This window comes from Platalea leucorodia, assembly GCF_965183815.1.
Source record: "Platalea leucorodia genome assembly, chromosome: 18".
Taxonomy (NCBI): Eukaryota; Metazoa; Chordata; class Aves; order Pelecaniformes; family Threskiornithidae; genus Platalea; species Platalea leucorodia.
The window spans coordinates 7438151-7457349 of NC_138840.1; the positions used below are offsets into that span (position 1 = coordinate 7438151).

Here is a 19199-nt window from a genome sequence, read left to right on the forward strand (position 1 = left end):
CAGCCTGGGTCACTGCTGTGCATCAGTTTGCTGCGCGTAAAAACATATTGTGTAATTTTAAGGAATCGGCACCTCTGAACTTCACCGGCTCTTAGCAGTCTCTGGCAGCAGCACTAAGGCGATAGTGAATGTCCTTTGCACTTCAGCCTAGCTGGTTATTTGAGGCTTCAGTCTGCAGATGGCTGCGGAAACAAATTCTGTATCCATTAAAAATGTAGATATCTTTGCCGTATCAGTGCACCTTCTGCTGTGAAGTCTTCCCTGAGACTGAGAGATTTGTTGGAATGCCGGAGGTTCTTCCTTTGTAGCTAGACTTCAGTTCTTATCTGCATAGCTGTACAGGGGGAACTGTTAACACATGAGGAGGTGTGAGGTTCTTAGCATTATTTTTCTGTTTTTTAAGAAATCAAGGCTCATTTGTCCCAAAAAGGGGTTTATTTAAATGCAGAACTCCAGACTCGAGCTCTTCAGCATTCCTATAGTCAGTCTTAGATTAATCTGCATTTACAAGTTTCAGGACTCCAAGGAAGGAGACAAATCCAGGCTGAGTTTCTATTAACCACAAAGAAATGGTTTTGTAGGAGGCATTAATATGAGATGTGTGCTGCTGTGCTAAGCCATCTTCCCAGAGAACTCTGTCCTGATTTAAGTGCCGTACTTCTGCACTGTGAGATAGGTGTAATCCACATATTTTCAGCTCACAAATGATGGGAAAGAGAGAGAGATTTGCAGCTAATGCAAAGAATATACTTGTTGTGAAAGAAATGATGTTCTCTCAACAGGTTTGTCATCAACTTCTCATCTGCTCCTGAGGAAAGTTACTATCAATCTCCACTAGTGAGAAGTTGCCCTTTATCCTCATAGAGAATCATGCTATCTAAAAGAAAGAAAAAAACCATTTGTGTTTTTCTTAAATAAAAGCAGGGTCAAGGCACATCTGTGAATCACTGTAGGGAGAAAATGTTTTTCCCAGTAGCTGTGCTGCACCTTTGGAAAGAGAGCTTAGTTCAGAAAACACAGCCCTGAGTGCAGTATACGCTTAGGTGTAAGGAGGAGGATGCGGATCCTCCAGGGTATGAGTCCTGCTCCTCCAATGAGCAGCGTCGTGAGGGCTGGTCAAGTCAGACTCTTAGTTGGGATGATTTCAGTGGCTTCAAAGGAGCTTGTCCCTGCTTGCACTCGTGGATGGTTTGGTCCCTGAAGTAGCAAACAAAATGTTTTCCAGTATGTGCTTCTTGTTCCTCCCAGGTCTACGATGGCAGCAATAGCTCTGCGCGCCTGCTGGGCTCCTTTAGCCGCTCGGAAATGCTCGGCACCAGCATAAACAGCACTTCCAGCAGCATGTGGCTTGAGTTTATCACCAACAGCGAGAACACGAGTAAAGGCTTTGAGCTGCAGTTTTCTAGTAAGTCTTGGGCCCGTACGCTTGTGAGGTGGGAATCTGAGGTGTAACGGTGTGTATTTGTGTTGCAGTTGCATGGCCAAGGAAACACTCCTTTCCATAAAGATCTTGTAGTCTTAAGTGGAGCTGGCGTGGGGGAGATGATTATGCCGGCAAACCTTTTCTGTTGTGAATGAGGCAGCGGTGATACAGAAACTTTGGATCGAAGCTGAGATACCAGATTTCTGGGATCTCGTTCAAATATTAATTTAAAAATTACTAATTTGCAATATGGTGCTTTTTCTCTCCAGCAAATGATTTTAAGAAGAAAATATTAACATGATCTTGTATTAGTATCTGCTGGCTGTTAAATATCTGATGAAAACAGATGCCATTTCTCCTGCTCCAGGTTTTGAACTCATTAAATGCGAGGACCCTGGCATCCCACAGTTTGGCTACAAGGTCCATGATGAGGGACACTTTGCTGGCAGCTCTGTATCCTTTAGCTGTGACCCTGGCTACACCCTGCGAGGCAGCAGGGTGCTGGTCTGCCTGACGGGGGAGCGGAGAGCTTGGGATCAACCCCTGCCAACCTGTGTAGGTGAGACAACTCTTGCTTTTGAAACGTCCTCTTACAAGTACTTTGCTTGTGGGCATTGCACTGAATGCCCTTTCTTCCTCCTTTGCTAAGACATATGACATTAACTAACTCATCTACGTTAATGAAGGCCGTGACAAGGATACTATGTAAGGCATCTTCAGACTGAGAGCGCTGGTTTCTGCAAAACGTCTACAAGCAGTCTTAACATGAAACACTGTGCTCTGAGCACAGATTTGACAAGGTTTCTTGCTTCACTGCAAGGAGACTACTGCTTTTCCAGTCCTTGTCCTTTCCCTTGGATGTGTTAAACAGAACAGCACTTTCTGATAATGGCAGACATCAACGTGTGTCCAGACATTTGGCAATTCAAAGTCATGTTTATTTGAGAGCTGCATGAGATCTGATTCCAGATCATCGGACATTTTAATTCCCTCAGTCTTTTTTTAGCTACCTGTAGCGCTCCAGAAGGATATCTTCTTGCTTGGAAAATTCTGATACAAAGTTTTGTGTATCTAAGTGAGGTGCTGTTGGTCTGTTACTTGACAACTTCATAATTAGCCAGTGTTTCCAGGACATGGTGAAGTTCTTACAGACTTAGTCGTCTGAGAGATCTCAACAACCAGAAGGCTGCTTTCATGGTTGTAAGTGATGTGCTCAGACATTGGCAGTCTGTATTCTCCCATGAATTAGGACTATTCTTTATGCGGTAACTCTCTGCCGAATTTTAGCCTCGATTATTGAAGTAAAAAGACAAATTTCTGTGATTTATGCATCATCTTAACGTTTACCCTATTTGCTATACATAGATTACATACGAATGGTCGTGTCTGTGAGCACGTGGAAACTTACAGAATTTTAATGGATACATTATGAAAATGTATTCAAAATCCTCACGTTCTTTTGAGGTTCATTTAGCAGATCCATACGTACGTTGGCTTCTTCATTTTACCACGTTGATGAATCGTTAAGAGTTTTTGCAGATACAGGCAGAAGAATTGAGCCCTTTCACCCCACGTGTGTGAATCGGGTGAAGCAGGATGCTGGCAGGCTCTGCCTTTATTCACTGCGGAGTCAGAAAGGTGGAGGGGAGCTTTGACAGCATGTCGGGCGTTAGGGATGTGCACACAAGTGCAGAGTTATTCTGATAACTCAGTCTTCTAGCTGAATTAAATGACTCTCTTTATCTTTGTTTTGTAGGCTTTAAGAATCTCTTTAAATGGCAAGAAATACTCCCTGTTGTATTCGTAGGATGAGATTTGCATTGTTGCCAAGTAAGAACCGTAATATGTCATGAATCTTCTCACTAACCCATATGTTTCTTTCAGCTGAGTGTGGGGGTACTATCAAAGGAGAGTCGTCAGGACGGATACTGTCTCCTGGCTACCCAACACCCTACGATCATAATCTGAATTGTATTTGGACAATAGAGGCAGAAGCTGGTTGCACGATAGGGTGAGTTGAGCCAGGTTATTGTAGCTCGTTTTTCTTTCAACGTACGGCTTATTTTTCCAGAAGTAGATCAGTAATTATGTAAGGCAGGTAGAGAGAATGCCCTGTCACTTCGAGAGTCCCAAATGAAGGAACAAAGGCGGTTTATCTCCTTGCCAGGTTGGACAGAAGCAGCGTCGCTTCTCCTTTCTCTGAAGCTTTTTAGCCCTGTATGGCCTGTGCCCGTAACAGCTATTGTGCCAGGGGTGGTGAAGCCAGATTATTTGCTATTGCTGCCTGTGGTATTACTGTATTAAAATAACCTCCAACAGCTTTTACAGGCGTGTACAACGTAAGTGCTTTTCACCCCTTTCCTTAATGGGATGTGTTCAGAAACAAACCTTTTCCACCAGATTAGTGTTGAATTTCCCAACAGTTTAATGTATGTCCAAGTGATGTAATCCTAAGCTGAGGATGTGTATATAAAACTGCTTGGAAGATCACATCCCAGGAAGGGATAAAGGGAAGGCAATTATGGGTTTGGTTCATCTCCCCTGCATGCTGCCAGGGTAAATGAACGCTGAAGGGGATGAGCTCTGCCACGTTCCGTTTGCGAGAACGAACAGTCAGGTGTGACGGTCCCCAGGTGTGAGTGGACAGCTGGAAAGCTGAGGCCACAGCACTTAGCCTTCATCTTCTAATTGCATTGTTTTATTGTTTTAATAATAAATAGAACACATACAACGTAATTATCCTCCTGAAGGAAAAGACTCAAGATGGTTTCTAAACATCTGGTCTGTACAGAGACCCGAGACTGTTTTCTCCTCCTGCTCCTCTGACTTCTCTTATTGTTCTGTTGATTCTGTGATTCTATGAAAGTGGCAGTTTGAAATGTAATTTGTTTGTAAGTTATGTGAATTTGGCAGTTGGGTAAGCATGGTATTGAGAACATTTGGCTCGTAAAGTCAGTGCGGTCACCAGCAGAATCCAAGCAGTTTCCTGCTCTGTGATACTTCATCTGTGATCCCTGCTGCTTAACCGCTGCTCCCATGCTGACGTTTGCCCAAGCCCTAGCAAGCTGTTTCAGTACTCTGTGTGCACCTACACGTTTCAGTCTGGCTAAAGCCATCTTCAACAGAAGACTGAAGTATATTGGCAAGCAATGTTTTTGCTAAATGATGGGACTTGAGGGGGAGAAACATAGATGATAAGGTCTGTTCAACAATAATCCTCTTCTCCCACGGTCTCCCGTCATTATTTCTGGTGCTCGTTAGCTGGTGCATCAGCCCTGCTTCTGTGCTGACCCGAGACCTGTTGCTGTTCCAGTCCTGCGCTCCTTTGTTGTCAGTGCCCTTTCATCTTCACCGTAGCTTCCTTGTTGCACCAGCACTCATCCTCTCTTCAGCAGAGACTGTTAATCGTGTTGAGCTCTGTGGTGCTTTTAGTCAATGGATTTATGCTGGAGATAGATGCAGTCCAGTATTTCAATTTTCACTTAATGCAGAAGTTCCCTCTCTTAGCTCTGCTCCTCAGCATGGGTCAATAATGGATGGTTTCTGGTGTGAACACAGGACAAAGAGCACAGCCAATGCAGCTCCGTTCCTGCACAGGCAACTTCCAGTTGAAGTCTTCTCTTTTTTTCATTCTCCTGTAAAAGATTCTGAAGAATCCAAAGATTTTTATAGGACAAAGCAGACGTGAGACCCCCTCATCTCTCTCTCCTGCGCCCCCCTAAAAGCGTAAGAGACTGCTTCAGCAAGCGAACTTGACTCGTACACGTAATGCCTGTTGCTTCTCTAGGAGTACTCAAACGAGCAGAGCTGTAGGCTTGGGCTGGCAGGATCAGCCAGAGGCTTGGAAGGGGCCAAGACTGAAAGAAAATGATGCCAGGCAGTAGTACGGTAATACACCTGGTGACCCTTCCTTTCATCAGAGATGAAAGCTCCCTTCTTCTGTTCCTTTATTTGGCAGCTCAAACAGAACAGATGATCTCTGGGTAGTTGAGAGCACATTTTCAGCAACTTCATTTTTATGGTAATCCATTGGAAAAATAATCCTCTTCACGCATGATACAATTGTATAAAGCTCTCATTTATAACTTACATTAAAATTAATCACCAAAGCTTTTTGAATAAAGCTGTATCTGCACAGAATGAGGGGAAGGAGAGGAAGATAGAAAAATTAATCTGTACATCGTTGCCATGAAAGTTGAAGGGTTGCACTTTGAGAGAGGATTAATTTTGTGCATGTGCAAACACACGCATGCACACGCACATAAAATTACAACTAAAATGACTTGGCTTATCTGTGAGACCCTGGGGAGAGAAAGAAGAAGTGGGAGGAGGGTGTGCTGGCAAATGAATGAAACTTGCCTTTGAGTACTGCTTGCAGAGCTGAGAGCAGTGAATACACAGTTAGAAGCGGCGCTGGCATCTTATTGTATAGCAGTGATCTCGGTGTCGTAAGAGAGTTTAATGATATTGCTAATCCTAGTTTAAGGGATGGTGTTGTATTGACAGGTTCCATTTTTCACAGTCTCATCTAGAAATACGAGTGAGAATATTGGGATGTTCCAGTTGGCTTCCTTGGAGATTTCTAGGGACGTAGCATTTAACACCTTTTAAGTTTGGGACCCCTCTCGGGGCTAGCGGGAGACAGCGGGCAGCCCTGCAAACCGCTGTTAGCGGGAAAGACCTGCGGCTTTGGTGCAAGCTACGTGGGCATTCCCAGCGTGTCAAGCTGCGTTCGGCGGCTGAAGCCAGCTCCAGATGGGAGCCCAGCCTCTTGCACAGCAGAGCCAAGTTGGAGTGGCCAGAGCTTGGATGGGAAACGTTAGCAGAAAGAGCCCCAGGTTGGTCAGCCAAGATGCGGGGGTGCTTTCTGAAGAGTCGGGGCTAGATGGCTCGCCAAAGATTATGCAGATTGTCAGTGCAGAGCTGGTCTCCTCCTGTCTGCCCCTTGCTAAGATGGGAGAACTTTCCCTCTGTCACATGTGTTTATATATACCCGCAATTCCTAATTTGTTTTTTGCTGCATTTTCATGCATGTAATTGGGATTGTCAGAGTGCAAGAATAAAACTCTCTTCCTCTCCATTGTCTGCTAAACCAATGTCTCTGTCTTGTCTTAAACGAAGCCCTGCTGGGAATAGAGTCAGGCTGATAGAAAAATCATGCTGTTTGGTTACAGATGTGCCTATTGAATAGATTGATCTGCTCCAGAGCACACCAGTTTACTTAATAAAATCCGCTATCCCAATAGACTCCTGAACCAACAGGCACTGGACAACCTGTGCCTTGCCACTGTGCCATCTGGTTACCGTGCTAAGGCTTTCTCCTCGCGGTGAAGCCTTGCCTGCAAGTTGTTTCTTAAAAATAAATGAGGGAAGTGAGTTGCTGCAGGCAGCCGTGGTCCCCGGGGAGCCGGCGGGGAGCCCGCCCAGGCGGTGGGTCCAGGGTGTCCCCCCACCCCAGGCCAGTCTCCACCAGCATCCCCCTGTTGCTGAGGCCTTCAGCAAGGAGTTTTCTCTGGCAGCTTTGGCTCGCTAGAACCAGTTAGCCTGAGAGCAAACGTAATTAGGCCAGTGCACCTGTGGAGAACAGCTCTGCTATGATCCATTCTTACTTTCCTCGAGTCTAGCTTTTTTCTCTTTGCTCAAGGTCTCTGCTATGTAGATTTATGATTCAGCTCTTTTGGTTTCTGTCAGATTCTGTGGACATCATTTTGTTGCTGAGTACATTGCAGTGTTTTGGATTTTTTTTTTTTTTCCCCTTTTATGGTTCTACCTGATTTATTTATGTTTGCCCTGGATAAATGGGAAAGCAGCCAAGTGAATGCTTCCTTGTTTTCCTCCATGGGCTGTCAGGGTTTTAAGCACAGTACCTGGTTGTTTTAGTTTTTGCAGATTTTTCTCAGTATGGTTTATAGATTTCTGTCCCTGTTTCAAACTGGCGTGCCTTGAGTGACCCCGTGTTAGCCTCATTTCATTGTGTCAGATGGTATTTCCCCCAGTGATAATGTGGCAATGAAAAACAGAGGCAATTAAATGCCTTCTCTTCAGTTGGCATTTTAAGTGCAGGAGTGGAAGGGACTGAACCCTGATGTATCACAGCCTTTACTTGATAACTCCCTTGGGTGTAACAATAATAATTGACAGCATCTTATGTGTAGATGGTACTTCTGATCTTGGAAGATCCCAAAGCTCTTTGCAAAGCCTGGATTCATCTGCTCGCATCCTTCCACAACAGAGGTTGGCCTGGGGGGGAGAAGCGCAGTGTGATACCCCCCAGCCCAGGGTGGGAAGAGAGGAGCATCCCTCCAGGCACTGATGTTGGGACCAAGTTTGTCCGGCCCCAGAGTGCCACCAGGCCTCTCCTGGGCACGGAGGGAACTTCTGGCCTTCTCCCATCCCCTCAGGTCCATCGCTGGTACAGGCTCTGGAGTGAATTTCCTCACCGTGATGACTCTTGCCAGCATCTTGGGCTTTCCCTGGGGAATTTTCTGTGGAAGTGCCAAACAGGCATAGCCCTGTTTTAGTTTAAAAGCAGAAGACGAGCTCTGAGGAGCGCTGCTGCAGGCAGTTCAGGACTAAGGAGCGGTTGCTGCATACGCTGAAGGCCTTGCAGCCCTCTCTCCAGGGCAGACAAAACTGTAAAATACACGGAGTATGGAAACGAAATCTGCATTCAGAGCATCGTAATAAATACCTCGCTGAGAGCACAGAGTAATCTCATTGCCAGCTGCCAGTTTCTTCATTTCTGTTTCGCTCCCTTCCCGTTGTGCATTTTGGAGAGCTGGCTCATGCTGCCTCACTTTTTCTTCATTTCTTGCTGAAGTTATTCTGTTAGCTGATCTAGATACAGTTTTGCAACATCCAGAACTTTGTAAAACATCAAAATCTGCGGAGGTGCTGCAATCCAGCATTCAGAATTTGCACCCACCTCTTTGCCACCCTCCCGCGCGCCCTTTTCTGCCCTTTTCCATTAACCTCTGGGGCAGTTAACACCCTGGTAAGGATTTCTTTTCCAGCATGATGCTGTTTTAATGAAGAGTGGTGTTGGTTGTTTCCTTTCCTTTTTTCCTCCGGTACACAAGATTAGCTTGGTGCCAGGAGCAAATTCTTTGATCTGAGTGCAGGTAACAAAAATCAGTGCATTTTATCAGTAGATGCTGGCTCTTGACAATAAGCTGTTCCTTGCAGGGCACCAAAAATCCCAAAAGGACAGCCGAGGTTGTTGCTGTGTGCGGCATAGGGACAATGTGTGAATTGGATGAATATATGTAAGTTGTCTGAAGGGACCCCAGCACATTTTCTGCTATTTCTCTTTTTAGGTTAAGTTTCTTAATATTTCTGTGTTTCTCTGTTATAGAGGCTAGGGGCATTTCCACTGCCCACGTGGGCTTTTGGACCTTTACTTTGTTCCTCAAGATTTTTTAGGAGAGATCAGTAATTTTGTTCGCTCAGGAGAGAACACCAGAAAGGACCCAACTGTTCAGAAACCATGAGTATCCATGACTCGGTTGTTTTTTGTTTATGGATGTGTTTTATTAGGGAGGCATGCGACTAAGAGGTCTTGGGTTTTATAGACAGATGAAGTTTGGTAGAGGGCTAAAGTACTTTGTCCAGGCTGAGTTGCAGATAACCGGAGAGAACACATTCCTTGTGGGCCAAGCTACCTTAGGTTGGTACCAATCACATTTCTAAGCCTTTCCGAAAAAAAGGCAGAGCTCAGATTGTGGTCTGACTTCCAGTTCATTTTGCCACACAGGCTCCATTTCATGGTTTTCCACACCGAGGAGTTCCACGATGTGCTGAGGATCTGGGATGGTCCAGTGGAGAATGGCATCCTCCTAAAGGAGATGAGCGGGTCCAGCTTACCCGGTGATATCCACAGTACTTTCAACTCTGTCATCCTCCAGTTCAACACTGATTTCTTCACAAGCAAGCAGGGCTTTGCTGTTCAGTTTTCAGGTAGGCTTTACATTGTTTCCGCAGCATCGTCCAAACCTGGCTTTGCTGATAAGTGATTTCAGGTCTATCTACAAACTACGGAGGGCGAGCAAATGACGTGGTATCGAACACGACAGCAGGAACGGTGCAGTCTCCCAGCCGTTTGCACTCTACTGCCTTTGGGTGCAGTCTCTGCAAATCGAGACAAACTCTTGTATTTTGTCCTTGCAATGCAGGTGAATTCTGTGCTTCCCTCTGCTACAGTCACCTTCACAGTGGTGAACTTGGCAGCAAGATGTAGAGCAGTAAATTGTGGAATACACAAGAAGGCATTACAGATATTTTGCACCACATTCCCACAGGTCCCTTAGAGACACCAGTATGCAGGCAACTTCCCCCAGGCGTTCTGAGAGCAGTTGGTCAGTGGTCTCTGAAAACCAACTCTATTTAAAATCCCTCAAATTGGATCCCCTGAGATGCAGATCACAAAAAGCTCTATCGGCTGTAGGGATGTCGTTGCTAACAGCAGCACTACATGTAACGCAACTGCAATGTGTTGTTGCCTGAGTCCTGGGGGCCGTTACCTAAGACTCGACCTTGCAAACACATTAATTTCATTTATATTAGGGTAATACATTTCAGCGTTCACACACGGGTTTCCAGGATGCAGGCCTTCACTGACGTGTCCAGTAACCAACCAGCAGACGCCTATTTTGGAGATGGTAGTAAACAGGGAGGCGGTTGGGTGGATGATGGTGCGACCTTCCTGGGACTCAGGCACATCTGAGCATCAGAGCTCGTTCTCTCTCTCCCACGTTTTTGCCCATAGCTTTCTGTTCAGGGTGCCTTGCATGGCTGGGAGAGCAGGCCAGCTCTTTGGGCAGAGTTTGTGCTGGGTCCAACGCCTTTTGGGGTGACCAGGACGGAGGGAGAGCTTTGTGTCACCCAACACAGCTCTGCCGTCCTCTTTCTTTGCCAGGCTTGTGTCTCAGCCTGCCAGGAAGGACCAGACTGGGCTGCTAACTTGCTTATCTTCAGTTGCACAGAAAGAGAGAGAGGGATTTCCTCCGGCTCTTTTAAGAAGAGCTTTCTCCAAACTGGCTAGGTGTAATAGACTCTCATCAACTTAGCAGGAAATAAGCTCTGCTCCGCTGCCTGATACGGAGCTGGTCTTTATTGAATGCTCCTGCTCAAAGCCTTTGTTCACAAGGTGTGACGAAGTAGTCAGACCTAAGCTCAGAAGTATACAGTTTTGGATCTTGTGGACTGTAATGATCTATATAAGCTTGCAAAACTTCTATTACTCCAGGACTTTCCGTACTGTTAAGTTGTTGTAGTGTTGACAGACCTTGAGCTCAGTCAGCAGTGAAGCTCTGCTGCCTGCCCCCAGCTGAGAAGCAGCTGAGGGCATCATCTCATACCTCAAAGGGACGCAGCAGCGAGACTGGGAGGGGAACACATGCACTTCTAAAAGGTCAGGCTTGATGCTTCACAGGGCTAAAGGCTAAATTGCTCTGCCACTCAGGGGAAGTGAAAAGTGCTAGCGGATTAGTTTATTTTGCAGCCTGTGTCTGACACAGAATTCTATAAAAATGCCATGTAAGATCAGTGGATGTCTGGACTTATTAAGTAAACATGCATGTGCACAATTATACATCAAACTTGCACTCTGTGTAGTGCACTTGAACTTGCCGTTCCCCAGAGCCTTTACCAGCTGGAGCGGCAGATGCTCAGTGCAAAGTAAAAGCCAGTTTTTGTGTATGCGGCGACTTTAAGGGATACTGAAGGAGGAGAGATGAAGAATGAAGTCATTGCTTGGATATCTGTTTAAGGACAGAGTCTAAGTACAGCTGGTGCTGTAAGCCTGTATTAAATATAAATATATATATTAAATATATATTTTTGTAATACTCTTCAGTTTCTACTGCCACTTCCTGCAATGACCCAGGAATTCCCCAGAATGGGAGCCGGAGCGGTGACAGCAAAGAGGCAGGTGACTCCATCGTCTTCCAGTGTAATCCGGGATACGCTCTGCAAGGGGAGGCCAAAATCACGTGTGTGCAGATTGAGAACAGATTTTTCTGGCAACCAGACCCTCCCTCCTGCATAGGTATGAACACGCATCCATCCTCCCATTGCACTGGTTCCCTGCCCTGTTTCATTGCAAGACTTCTGTGTCTGAAGGGGGTGAGTCCCACCTGGTTTGAAGAGGTGTATGACAGGGTATATATGGCTCAGGTAGCTGTCTCATAGAACTGCTTTTTAGGTTTATCCCCAGAGTGTCTGGGACAATGAGAATCTAGTTCATGCTGGAAGCTCAGAGCACATACTGCAATGTAAGTGATGATATTTAACCTGACAAGTCAAAATTAAAGGCTGCTTTAAAACTCAGGTTGGTAGAGAGGATTGGGGTCATGGGTGAATAATTTCTGCTTGAGGAGACAGCAAATTCTGTCACGAGAAAGAACTATCTGACATTTTCTTTGAGCTCATAAAGTAATAAAAGAAGCTCATAAAAGTGATTCTTTTTAATATGTCCAGAACACATAAAAACAGTCATGCTAAGCACATAAGAGCAATAAACATCGAATTTGCTGGCCAATTAAATGCTAGCCACAAATTACTTACCCTGTAACCTTCATTCCTGTTTATGCACTGTTATCCCAAGCAAGAAAAATCAGTTAATTCTGTTTCTAACCTCTGATTTAATGCCAGCTAGGAAACTTCTGCAGCATGCACAGGATTTATGCTCCCTGCAGGATGACTCGGTTTCTGAATGACTATCTTGATGATCTAGTGTGGCACCCTTTCAGCCTGATAGAGACAGTCCTTTTCGTCTTCCCGGAGCTATAACTAAATCATATTGTTGCATGTCATGCCCATCTCGTCATTCTCCCGTTGAGTTTTCTTTCACACCAGAAGCTGGGCTCTCAGTCCTTTTCAGAGAAGTGTAGCTGGTGCCTTAATCTTGCTGCGAGATGAATTCCCATGGGTCATCTCCAGTTTGACTTGGAGATATTGTGTTGGGTTCTTTTGCACAGAAGTCTGGCAGTCTTGTTGTAGGAGTCATAAGCTGTGTGCAAAAGCTGAAAGCCATGCCTTGCTCCTTCCCTCTGTTCAGTGACAAAGGATTTGGAGGAATAATCAGTGGCCAAATAATACCAGTTTTATAGTAACTGTGTAACAGGCTGCCTAGTTAGAGCTGAATTGGAAAATGGGGTTTAATTTAGGGCTTGGATTTTATGTTTGGATTTAGCATTTCAAATGTATTTTCACATCTTTATTGTACAACTTCTGCAGTCCCTAAACAATGTGGGCTGAACTGGAACCTCAGCTGAAACAGCCCCCAGAGGTTTGGGGGTATTTGAAGTCTGCATCCCGACCCAACTCCAAACAGCTATGGCTTGGACCAGTTTCTAGTTTAAATCCTTTGGAGACTATGGGTGGGATTTTCAAAGAAATGAGAGGGTGTTGGAACAGTCATCTCCCTCAGGCTTTTCAAAAGCGAGGCTGTATACTTTAGTTTCTTCCTGAATTTTCCCATGACTTTACAGTCTGGAAGAGGAACGCACCCTAAAGGTTAAGATGAAGGTAAATGGACACAGAAGTGATGCTTGTGGTTCTTCGAGGTTACTTGTGCGTGGCCTTCAGCTAAGCTCTTCACTGTCTGTGCTGTGATTTCCTCGTCTGTTCGAGAGGGATAACGGTTCCCGGGGCCTGTAGCCTGCAATGGACTTGATTGAAGAAGTTGGTTTTGGGCCTTGGAGAAGGGTCTCTGATTTAATCTCTACTGTGATCCTTATAGAACAGCCCCACTACGTTTTACCTGTTATCTGTAGATTCTCGTGTATTTGCAGGGCTTTATAAAAGCCCACGAGATAGACACACGTGCTCATTCCTTCATGGAAGATCCTTCCACGATTCGTTCTCTCCCGTGCTGGGTCGTTTCCTGCTCGGTGCTGGCACTGCTGTAGGCTGGTTGGTGTCAGGCACTCGAGTTGAACACAGGCTGTGCTCCCCTCTCTCTCACCCCATCCCAAATCTGGGAGGATCAATCTGAGCAACGGGGGGAAGCTTAGAGCATCGACCCTCATGAAGAGACTGCAGAAAGGCTGACAGTAATAAATCAATCATGAGGATTTCCCACAGTGGAAATACATGCAGGCACTTGCAGCCTTAAAAAAGTAATAATGGATTTTTCAATCAGCTTGGCATTTAATGTGTTGGTGACTGTAATAAACACGAACAAGCCATTAGACCCAGACAACATGTTTTCGCTTATTTAGCAACCATCCAGACTTTGACCAGCAGTTGCCTAAATAAATGCCACAGAAAAGCATAAAGCGTCTCTCTCTCCTTCTGGTCGCTCACTTACGTATCTTAGGAAGATTGTAGTAGTATCCACAGCTCTGTTTCTGCGTGCGCGTACCCTGTCTGGAATAACAGAGCCCTCATCTCTGCTAGGGCCACTGCAAGCTCTTGTAATACATATCTTACTATCAGACAGCCTTGCGAACTGCCTCCCTGCCCCTTATCGATCCATATCTCTTTTTCCAACCCCTTCCTGCATCTCATCTACTGTTTTTTAAGTTTCTCTAAGACAAAGCCTCACCCCTTTGCTTGATTGCCTTCCAGCTCCCTGTGGAGGTATCTTGACAGGACCGGCAGGAGTGATCTTGTCCCCGCAGTACCCGGAGCCGTACCCGCCGGGGAAGGAGTGTGACTGGAAGCTGACCGTCTCTCCGGATTATGTCATTGCCCTGGTATTTAATACGTACGTACCCGAGAGCTCTTTGGTTCCCCTCCTGTGGCTGCCTGCGGGGACGGGCAGGGGATACCAGCCCTGGGGCACCGCCTGGGTGAACTGGCTCTGCGTGGGAGTTCTTTGCTCTCTGGAGGAACCAAAGCAAGGCTGGTAGGGCTGTCCCGTAGTCCCGGGTAATCTGTTCTCAGAGGTTACCTTAATTTGGGAGGAGATGCACATATTTCAGCTGTAGCTCCTCTTTGATATCCCCATGGTTTTACAGAAGATAACCATGGAACTGGTGCAGCATAGGAAGCCCGTGCAGCAACACGGGCTTACGCTTTTGTGCTCTTGACTGTATCGCCAGTCCTCGAATCCTTACATATGGAACAGACAGAAATGTCCCATACTTAGCCGAGGAGCTGTTTTGGGGCAGAATCAGTCTCTCAGCTGTCTCGTTGTACAGCCCATGAAGACCACAGTCTCTGTTGTTCTCCAGGGGCTGCTGTAACGTGCTCGTACTTCAAGCACTCTTCCTTTGGCTTTGCAGCTTCAGTTTGGAGCCTGGCTATGATTTCCTTCATATCTACGATGGACCCGATTCTCTCAGCCCCCTGATCGGAAGCTTTTACGGCTCCCAGCTACCCGAGAGGATAGAGAGCAGCAGTAACAGCCTCTTCCTTGCTTTCCGAAGCGATGCATCAGTCAGCAACACCGGATTTGTCATTGACTACACAGGTAAGAGCGGTGCGGGGGTGCACCCGGCCCAGCTGCCTCAGCAAAGACGGGGGATTTTACCTGCGCTTGTTCTCAGGTTAAAGCACCTAGCTGAACCAAATGGGAGAAGCTCGAGAAAATGTGGAAACCTCTCTTCGGGCAGTAATCCTGCTGTCTGCCTTGCCACCACCAAAGCTGATTAAGAGGCATGGGAGGGAAAATTGAGAGTTGGAGAGAGAGTATCCTTTAGGCTAGCAGAAGAGCCAGGGTACATAAGGTAGATAAGAGCAGTATTATAGGACTGCTGTGTGGCTGAGGATCAGTCACATGTGGCTGCTTCTGTGTGGGGCTTTCATTAACAGAGAATAAAGTTTTTACATCTCCCTCCCTTAAAGAAAATCAAGGGCGATTCCCAGAAAACATACATTTACGTACAGGCTGTATTCTGTATAATCTTTATTGCTCCACACAGAATTTAAATAGTTTTGTCTTCTTAGTGAGCAGAACATGCTGCTTCATTGCAGATTTGAGCTTTCGGAGTACTGGAGAATGCTGAACTGTTAACTGGTTATTAGGAATGCTCCACATTGCCGTGGATTTAAGATTTGTTCTTAGTGGCAAGAGCGGCTTTGTCCAAGAAAGGGAGGTGCAGACATACATATCCAATATGGGATCTCGGTCTGAATTTTTCACACTGTCATTCAAGGGCGTACCAGGGGATTGGGTGGGGGGCGAGGATCACGGAGGTGGCTGCTCAGCTCCCTTGAGTCAGTGGAGCTCTCCTGAAATACGTGCATTTTGCTTCACTTAAGATTCTAAAGCATCCGCTTAAAAATTCACTAATAATTAGTAAAATGAACAGAATAGTTCACCGTTATTAGAGCAGTGGCTTTTTTTTCTTGCTTGCTTGAGGAGGAAGTAAAACATTTTGATGGCTTCAGCTCTAATGGTGAGAGACAGGGGCGGTGGTTGGAGTTCTCCCTGGGTGCTTTTAGCTCTCTGGCGATGGAGCAAGCTGGGAAGTGACAGACCTGGCACTGCTGCTCTGGGAGATGGGGAAAAAAGGGAGGCTTTGGCAGAGCGTGTTCCTTGTTTGTGCATAGGGTAGGTGGAAGAATGGAGTTGTTACAAACTGTAGTAAAAAATAGGCTCTGAAAAGCTGGATCTGATGAGCCAGGATTATGCAGAATGGAGAAAAGGATTAAAAACTGGGGAAAAAACAGGGTTGGAAAGAAATGATTCTTCAAGCCTCCTCTGGCCTATATGGACCAGTTTGCAGTATGGGAAAAAAGCGTTGATGGCGTCAGATGTACTGGACGCGTGCCACTATGAAGCATGGCTTTGCATCCGTGGCGTACGCTGTGAAACAGGCTGTTGGGTCTTGTTGGCCCGACGGCGTGCTGTGGGAGCCGCGGTAGCTCGTGCTGGAGAGCTGATGGGCGGCTGCTGCTGCTGCTTTCTCTGCGTGCTTGGGCCGTTCTCTCTTCCTATGCCCTGTCTCCGCTCTGTGGTTCCTGCTTTTGAATTGGCCTGATCAGAGGTTAAATGACAGTGAAATGGCAATTCCTGTTAGTTATGCTGAACAGCTGGATTTCCCTCTAGTAAAGTTATGAAACAATAAGACAAAGACAACCAGCGCTGCTTAAGATTCCAGAGATTAAACGTTTTCTGCTCTCATTAGAATTAATTTTACTGAAAATTAAGTCCTGTGTTTTCTTCTTTTCCCCTTTCTTTTTGGGCAGCCAGAAAGCAGTTAACAAATGAAATCTCATTAAATTAGGGTGGTTGTGCGATGCGTTTTTCTCCTAAACACTCCTACGGCGTTAATCGCGCCTACATACTTCCCACAAAGCCAAACTGCTGGGAGAAAAGAATGAGGCTTTAAGTTTGCTCATTAATTTCCCCACACTTTAAAAGGAACCTGGGATTCAAGTCTGAGAAGCGGCAGAAAATAGAACTTTGGGGAATCGAAGGAAGAAGAAAAGAAATGCAGGAGGGAGCATGTGTGAAAGAAAATCAAATACTGAGCTCGGCTCCTTGCCAGCGTGGAATCCCAAGTACAGCTGACGACACCGTCTTCTCGCAGCCAGCCCGTCGAGTTTGGTCAGTGCTGCAGCCCGCGCGGGCTTCTGCCCCCGGCTCCCCCAATACCATGTATCACCTGTGTCAGCTGTGTGTGAATACTGTTAATTACCAGGGGCTTTGTAGTCCTCGTTTGGTAATGTTTAGGGAAAAAAAAGCAAAGCAGCCATCTGTCAGTCCCTCCTTGAAATCCTGAATCTTCCCTGGGACTGGGACTGTGTTGCTAGCCTGCAGCTACGCTGTGCCGGGTGAATTTCAAACAGCCGCAGCACTTCATTGGAAATTGTTGCAGGGGCAATGGCTCTTCAAGAGAAAGTTGTCCTCTGGGGCCAGGAGGAATGGAGAAAACAGAGAGAGAGGAATGAATTTGGCTTTTATTATGCCAGTTTTTGCATAGAGCATGACAGCGAGAGTGAAGTGGGAATGCAGCAATGCCGTAGAAAGTATTGGAGGGCAGATCTTCAGCCAGGCAATTTCCCAGTTTAGCTACACTGGTACAGTACACCAGCAGGACCTCTGGTAGATGGACTCCTATCTTTTGCTTTGCACCCGTGATGCCCTGCCAGCTGTGCGGCAGAACGAAAAATCAAACGAAGGTTACCAGCAAAGAAACCGTAAGCGTGCTTTCCCCACGCACACTTAAACTTACAGAGGTTTGGTTTACTGCCTGCATGAAGCCTTGGATTGATTCACAGGGTCAGGTGCAACTTAAATGCAGTAGTTTGGGGTTTCAGCTGGGGAGGAATTTATTCTTGGGATGACTTAGCAGTAGGGAGTAGATTTTTGGGTTCAGGCTGGTTCCTGACAAGGAAGACATGCTCCGCTCGGGCACCCCGTTCAAGGTCTGTTGAAGTTACCGTAATCTTTAACCAAGTGCTTATTTGCAACACCAGCTTAGTTAATGTTGTCCTTTCTGTGAAAGCAGTGTGCTGTGTTTGTAGCAGGCTCGCTTGAGCCCAACAAACATTAGCCTAACAAAGCAGAAGGATAAATTCTTGATTACAAAATAGGAAAGGCGGTTACAAAGCAAAAGCTTAAACAAGAGATGGCTTGCAATATGCCTAGAATTTATCTCTTGTTCCAGTTGTTGCTTAAGAATTCTTTTAAGTGTCTCAGCTACAGAAAACGAAGGTTTTTAACTCGGTATCTCTACATGTATTATCTTTTGAACAGAGATAATAATTGTGTGTCTTAGCTATACTTGGGAGATTTCTGGTTACAGAGCAACACTGGACGAGTTTCAAAAACTGTTTCCAGTCAATTTAAAAGCCCCCTTGGTTTGAGGGTCTTCCATGAAGCTGCCATTGCCAGAAAATGCTACCGGAGACTCTTTTAAATATGGCCAGGGATTCATCTCTAAAGTGAAGATGATCTTTTCTCATTGGGAAATCAACCGGATTCCAATAGTCGGTTTGCATTGCGGCATCTCGCAAACCACAGATTTTTTTAAGACACATTTTATGTATTCATAGACTGATACTTTTAAACTGAGACCACACTTTGTTAGTAACGTAAAGGGCAGGCTAGTCGTTTGGAGAGCTTTTCCCAACTTATCCCCCCCGCCTATATATTTTGTGAGCGTTGGGGACCTGTTGCCGTGGGCAGAGAAGTGGGTCAGACTCCATCAGTCGCTGCCTCCTTCCGAGCAACGTGTCCTGAGGGGTCGGTGCCGGATGGGACCCACGTGCGTCTTTAGGTTTGGCTCCCCAGGCCTGGGGCAGAGGGTAGGAAGGGGTTTCCAGGTTGGATGCTCCAAAGCGGGAGGTTTTCTCACGCTTTTTAGGACTACCTGTTTCTGCTGTGGGCCAGAAGTGAAGAGGCGTGAAATTGAAAGCAAATGAAGCAAAACTGATTACTTTTCACCTTTCCAAAGGAATGGGGGGGGGGAAACACCAAACCCCAAGCCTTATTTCAGATCTGTTATTATTTCGCCAGAACTATTTTGCCCATCCTGAGCTTATAAGCATATATTCAGCGTTACTTATGGATTATTTAAAGTGGAAATTCCTCACAGAAACACTATTCTGTAAAATCCTTTGCAAGGCAAGCTGTTTAAAAACATCCAGTTCTGTTTGCTGTTAAAACAGTCAGAAATGGGAGATGATGCTTGACCCTAAGACGACTTGTATTTGAAAAACAGATCTGTCCTTTGGAAAAGGACATTTAGTCCATTTAGCTGGGCTGAGTCAGAGGATGCTGGGCTCCTGGCGAGCTGGGGTGGCAGCAGCCAAGCTGCTCGGGATGCCAAGGCTGCCCCTGGTCCGGGAGATCCTAATGTAATTTGTCCTGTCTTCAGTA

At 46.0% G+C, this 19199-nt stretch overlaps 1 protein-coding gene across 1 annotated transcript in view; it reads left to right on the forward strand.

The window, feature by feature from the left end:
• The window catches only part of CSMD2 (CUB and Sushi multiple domains 2), a gene marked incomplete at both ends in the record, with an annotated part of 300879 nt that overhangs the window by 205558 nt on the left and 76122 nt on the right, over positions 1–19199 (forward strand). Inside the window, 7 exons of the mRNA XM_082329451.1 lie at positions 1249–1405; positions 1791–1982; positions 3308–3434; positions 9177–9379; positions 11277–11468; positions 13994–14132; positions 14653–14840. Of these exons, the coding sequence (XP_082185577.1) occupies positions 1249–1405; positions 1791–1982; positions 3308–3434; positions 9177–9379; positions 11277–11468; positions 13994–14132; positions 14653–14840 (1198 nt within the window). The remainder of the gene's footprint in view (positions 1–1248; positions 1406–1790; positions 1983–3307; positions 3435–9176; positions 9380–11276; positions 11469–13993; positions 14133–14652; positions 14841–19199) is intronic.